Here is a 6,469-nt window from a genome sequence, read left to right on the forward strand (position 1 = left end):
GTTATGACCAAATGAGCATCATGAAACCCAACATATACCTGAATCTTCAAACCTTCCTTTGCCTCCACAGCCTGGTGAATCCCCTCAGACCATCTCCGTTTCTCTTCAACTCTTCCTGTCAGCTGAGAGTTTTCAAGAGTATATTAATTATATCATCAGATTCTCAAGAAATGCATCACAAAAGAAAAAAAAATTGTTAGGCTATTTATGAAAGTGATGCACTGCTATGGGAAAATAAAATCTGCATAATATTGAAAACAAAATGAAATCTCAAAATATTACCTCATTGATAATTAAAGCCTTCCCATCTCGGACTATGTACTCTACATCTCGTCGATAGAACTCTTTAGCTTTTAAAGCGTTCATCACAAACCTGGGGTAACTCAGCACTCATTACTCGTGTAAGGAACAATCCAATTCCAATTTGTTAGTCAGAATTATCCCAGAATCCAGTTAATATTCAATTAGTATGGCAATTATGATGGTAATGGTGATGATCGGTTTAAATTATCATCAAAAGATGAAACATGGATCTCACACCTAAACCCTAAACACTCCCCACCTTTGTTTTACTACAGGGATTTCATAAAAAGTTAGTACAACCAAAGTGAAATGAATATATTTCAAATTCAATATTAAAGCATGTGAATATTACCTAGCCCAGGGATCATTTTCATCCCAAAGGTCATTGGTTTCAAGAGCCATTTCAGCAAGAGCAATTCCTTCCTCAGTCAACTCCACTGACTCATTTTTAAGCTCCACGTTATAATGCTGTTAAGAAAATAAAATCTCTTTATAGAACTATTTTGTTGAATAGTCCAACTTAATTCCTTAGAATGGCGAAAAAGAGAAAAACTAAGATAAGGATTAATGATACAATAAATTACATAATGAACTCACAGTGCCCTGCACAAGCAGTTCAGCTACTTTTGCAGCAACAGGATATCGTGCAGCATCCTTACTAGCCTGCAATATAGGAGGAGGACCAAGTGATCTGTCATTGAGCTCGTTCAGTTTAAATGATCATTCAACCTGGATAACGAAGGAGATCATGACAAGGAATAATAAAAATGGAAGATTAAGCTTACCTCACCGCTTATTAACAAAGGATTTCTTCCTTCATCTATCAGGACAGAATCCACTTCATCAACAATTGCAAAATGAAATGGTTTTGGCCTGATTTCATTTAGAATAGTAACTAGTAACAATCCCATCATATTCCCACAAAAATAAATAAACAAATAAACTTTTAAGTTCTGTTTAAGTAATATATTCTACCATCTCATCACAAGGTCTTCCCTATTTCCAGCAAGATTATCTCGTAAATAATCAAAGCCAAGTTCCTAAGGCAAGAAGGTGATAGAAGGAACAGATTAAGCAAGCACTGTAAATAAATGTAAGTATAAAAACAAAAAGAATAAATAATAACAATTTGAATAACTTAGAAGTGTAGTTACAGAGTTATTGGTATATGTTATATCACATCTATAGTTGGATCTCCGCTCTGCAGCATTCATCCCCTTCTGCACATGCAGAAAAACCAGAAAATAAATTCAACATAATCATGCTATGATTTTATGAGTTGATAAAATAAAATACCCAAATACAATCAGCATCATAAAATTAGTAACGAATCAGGCCAATTTTCTCTGGTCTAGCCTACCCCCAAGACACACATAGTACATACACAAAAAAACTTCACTACCAGCACAGGAAACTTACCTGAATAAGGCCTACAGAAAGACCTAAGAAGCGATGAACACTCCCCATCCATTCAGAATCACGCTGAGCTAAATAATCATTGACGGTTACCACTGAAAATAAATCAAAAGACCATATCAACTATTTTTCTTTTATTTTATGCAGAGCCAAATGCTAGCCTAGCCCCTGGAGAAATTGCTCAACCCATCAAAGCTTATCAATAATACATACCATGAACACCCTCACCAGTGAGGGCATTAAGATACGCTGCTAACGTGGAAACCAATGTTTTCCCCTCCCCTGTTTTCATCTCGGCAATTGACCCATCATGCAGTACTGCCCCACCAATAATCTAGCCATACAAAAACATCATAAGGAACAATTCAATCAACTACATTGAATTGATCGTGCCTGAACATCAAAATGTTCATAAATACACAATGCAATGCATGTACAAAAGAAATGACAGAGTGATCTTACCTGAACATCAAAATGGCGCATCCCAAGCTTCCTCCATGCAGCTTCACGAACAACAGCAAACGCCTCTGAAAAAAGAAAAACCGATACAATCACATCAAAGGACACATTTTAAAGACCAATAAACAATGGGAACATATTTTAAAAAAAGAGATTGAACCAGCTTGAATATCTCCAAGGGTCTCGCCACGTCCGAGCCTCCTGCGAAACTCCTCCGTCTTGGCCGTTAACTGTTCGTCGGAGAGTTTCTGAATGTGGGCCTCGAAGGAGTTAACAGAGCTAACAAGGCGGTAGTAATCACGAACAACCCAGTAGTTCAAGCTCATGAAATCGTTGAGACTCTTTCTAATACTACCTAGCGTCCCCTAGAAACCAAACAAGTCACACACACAAAAAGGAAGAGTTAGTTAATTGTTTTCACTTTACACAGGCATTTCGTCGAACAGGTAACGACCACAGAGCGAGTGGACCTTGGAAGGGGCAAGGGCGGCAACAACGGGGGCGCGTGTGAAACGACGTCGTCTGAGGGGAGAGAAGGAGGAAGGATGAGAAAGAGAAGAGGGTGGAATAAAGGAGGAGGCATTGGCGTCGGTGTGTGGAGGTTTGATAGCGAAGGAAGGCGCATATGAGAACGCCGGCACGGTGGTGGCCATAACCGATATGCAGCTGACCGGCTTAGACTGTCATAAACCGAATAATGAAAAGGAAATTAACTGAAAATAAATAATCGAAGTTATCTTTCACCTATGAAACATGCACACTTCCTTCAATTCAAGATATTGAACACATTTTGACACGACACTCTTGTTAACATTATGTGTGTTTAAACTTTAAATTATGTCTTAAAAAAAATAAAAAAATTTTTATTAGATATTTGAACATATTTAAATCCTATCATATAATTTTATTTTTAATATATATTTTTAAAATAAATTTAGATATAATATATATTATTTATATTTTATATATACACGTGTATTCATATCTTATAAAATTTTAAAATTTATCTATGAATATATTCTATATCTTAGACTGTCATCATAATCTTTCACTTTTGTTGGTGGATAAGTGGATTTTTTTTCCTTATAAAAAATCTACTAATCAACTGCTCAAAGGAATATCTTAAAATTTAAAAATATTAGTTAAGAAATTAAGAGAACTTTGGCTCGAATCAAGCTTCAAGAATTTTTAGTTGAGTATTTTAATTTTTTAATCAACAAATCTGTTTTTAACATTTTTATTTTATTGGAATAATCAATAATTATGTTAAATTTTAATAAATATTAATTTTTATCGTTATTTTAAAAAATACATAATATTTTTTAAAAATTATTAGATAAAGCATAAAAATAACAATTTAATATAAGAATTGATTTAGTAATTAAAATTTGTTAAAAACTATGAAGTATAGACATTTTACTGCGTTGTCGTATCCGCGTGTCGGATACATTTTGTATACGACACTCACCAACACTCGTCTGGCACGCGTGTCTATTATATCCAACTGTGTATTGATAAAAAATAAATAATTTTTCTTCGAATACACTTGGACACACCTAAATACCATCACATGTCAGCGTGTCCAGTCTTATTCTTAACATATATTCTTGAAATAAATTTAGATATAATATATATTATTATTTATTAAAACAAAAAATATTTTAAATACTTAATATAATTAAAAAAATTAATTTATATTTTAATATCAAAAAAATATCAAAATATAATTATGATTTATCTAAAAAATATTTTATATTTTATATGTATGTATGTTATCGTATCTTATAAGATTTTAAAATTCGCGTGACAATCTAATAAATAAGAAGCCCAAGACTCCTGCAGTAGCTGCAATGATAAGTGGAGACAAGTCTTACTTTTATAAAGTTTGGTTCTTTGAGTTGCAAGACATTTTATGAGACAATAAAAAAAAGACATTAATACAAGTTTTGTACCATTTAAAGTGCCTGTTACTTGATATTTATTCCATTAATTAGAATTTGTTAATATAAACTATTATTTCTCTTTGTATAGAAGTTGTTAGTAGTAGGTTTGATTGCACATGCTGAGTTGTATAGTTAGTTAGAGCAGCTATAACATTCTGTTAGAAGTAGTGTTTGTATAAATAGCAAATTATAGTTTTGTATTCTTTGACTCTCATCATTATACAAGTTCAATTCTCAATTCCTTCTTGACTTCTCTGTTCTTGTTCTTCTCCATGCTCACATGCAAATTTTACATGGTGCAGTGAGCGTGGATGGAGGAACGTTTAGATCCTGATTGAAAGATGAGAAACTTGCTCTCTAATTCACAATTCGTTGACGTGATTAGAGAAGGATAATGAGTCCAGCTTCACAGTTGAAGCGCTCGTTCACTGTTCTTGGCTCGTGAATTTTTCCACCTTTTCCTTCGTTTGATTTGAACTCATGCAATTTCTTCTCCCTTTTATTCATACCTATTTGAAATCTCAGCATCCGCTCTTCTTCTTCATCTATTTCTTTTCTTCTTCTTTCTTGAACTCACACCGTAGAGTTTGATGAGAGCTTTGTTATCTAACTGTCTTTCCGTTAAGGAGAGATAACAAGTTTCCGATCAACGAGATCAAGAGAGAAAGATTACAACCACTTCTGGTATCTTCGCAGCAATGGAAGGAAAATCAAATTCAAGTGATGGATCCACAGGAGGTGGTCCTACGATGGACATGCAGCAATTCGCAGCCTTCTTCAGTCACGTGGCACAGATCTAGAGCCATATCAACAAGACAAATTCGAATCAAGATCTCTCAAGCCCCTATTACATACTTCCTTCTGAAAATTCAGGTATACCTATTATCAATGTAATCCTCACTGGTTCAAATTACAGTGCGTGGAGTAAAGCTATGACTAATGCTCTTACATCTAAAAATAAAATTGAATTTATTAATAGCACTATTCTGAAACCTGAGAAAATTGATCCTAATTTCAAGGCATGGCAACGATGCAATACCTATGTAGTTGCTTGGATTAACCTTTTCCTTAGTCCAGAAATCTATCAGAGTGTTCTTTGGAATAACATAGGTTACGAATTATGGAATGACCTTAAGCATCGCTACTATCAGGGTGATAGGTTTCGAGTAGCTGAATTGAATGAGGAGATTTATGCATTAAAATAAGGAGATTTGTCTGTTACAGCTTATTTTGCCAAACTGAAAAATCTTTGGGAAGAGATTGATAATTTTAGAAGTATACCTAGTTGCGATTGTGTTAAATGTGAATGTGGCTTAGACAGAGAGTGGATCCTCTCCAGTGGAAAAAAACCTGGATGGTATCCAGTGAAAAATCTCACCCTTTATTGCTCTCTCTCTCTCATTTATTTCTAGTCCCACTTGTAGAATTAAAGGTGAAAGATTACACTTTATTCTCTACAGTGACAAAAAAATGGAGAGGATCCATTTCCGGCTTAGACATTGTTAGGCAACACAGGAAAGAGGACAGAGTCACCAAGTTTTTGCGTGGTCTTGGAGAGCAATATTCCACTGTTAAGTCACAGGTTGTGTTAATGGATGATTTGCCTAGTGTGAATAGAATTCTGTCAATGATCACTCAGCAAGAAAGGCAGCTGTTCAACTTTGATAATGCCTTGGATGCTAAGATTCTGGCAGCCTTTTCTCAGCCTGACAATAAAGGTAGAAATTCATCTAAAAAAGGGCAAAGTCGCATCAAATTGCAGTGCACTCATTGTGAAAAATCAGGACACATTGTGGATAACTGCTATAAGAAGCATGGTTATTCACCTAACTTCAAACCCCGATTTGAGAAAAAGTCTCCTGTCCTCAATTGTATAACTGCAGCAGATAATCCTGAAAATGAAAATGATAACTTTAGTGTTCCACAATTGGTTAGAGGTGAAACAACCATTAATGAATTCATTCCAGAGCAACGAGAAGCTCTTTTAGCCCTACTCAGCAAACAAGATGTGCCTCATTCTCATAGTGTCAACCAGATTTCAGCCAAAGCAAATCCTTCTCCTTATAAAGGTAGAATGGTAAATATTTTACAATTTGATTCTCATGTCAAAGCTCTAAATATTTCAATCAATAAACACAAGCCATGTGTAATTGATACTGGAGCTACTAACCATGTATCATATACCCTGGTAGATTTTCAAAATTACTTTAAAGTTGATCCAATTATTGTCAAATTACCTAATGGAGCACTCACTACTAGCTTCATCATGGGTACCGTTATGTTCTCTGACAATCTTTTTCTCACTAATGCGTTGTTTATTCCCACTTTTAACTTCAAACTCATATCAG

The 6,469-nt window shown here is 34.5% G+C and overlaps 1 protein-coding gene across 1 annotated transcript in view; it reads right to left on the reverse strand.

Moving 5' to 3' along the window:
* Positions 1–2,948, reverse strand: part of LOC107460689 (protein translocase subunit SECA2, chloroplastic) — a 9,409-nt gene extending 6,461 nt beyond the window's left edge. The window contains exons 1-12 of the mRNA XM_052253511.1: positions 2,649–2,948; positions 2,339–2,543; positions 2,182–2,246; positions 1,933–2,053; positions 1,723–1,814; positions 1,458–1,523; positions 1,279–1,343; positions 1,089–1,176; positions 901–966; positions 656–771; positions 283–373; positions 39–122 (exon numbers count right to left, since the gene is read on the reverse strand). Of these exons, the coding sequence (XP_052109471.1) occupies positions 39–122; positions 283–373; positions 656–771; positions 901–966; positions 1,089–1,176; positions 1,279–1,343; positions 1,458–1,523; positions 1,723–1,814; positions 1,933–2,053; positions 2,182–2,246; positions 2,339–2,543; positions 2,649–2,831 (1,242 nt within the window). The 5' untranslated portion in view covers positions 2,832–2,948. The remainder of the gene's footprint in view (positions 1–38; positions 123–282; positions 374–655; positions 772–900; positions 967–1,088; positions 1,177–1,278; positions 1,344–1,457; positions 1,524–1,722; positions 1,815–1,932; positions 2,054–2,181; positions 2,247–2,338; positions 2,544–2,648) is intronic.
* Between the last annotated feature and the right edge of the window lie 3,521 nt (positions 2,949–6,469).

The sequence above is a fragment of the Arachis duranensis genome, chromosome 8 (assembly GCF_000817695.3).
Source record: "Arachis duranensis cultivar V14167 chromosome 8, aradu.V14167.gnm2.J7QH, whole genome shotgun sequence".
In the NCBI taxonomy this organism is placed as follows: Eukaryota; Viridiplantae; Streptophyta; class Magnoliopsida; order Fabales; family Fabaceae; genus Arachis; species Arachis duranensis.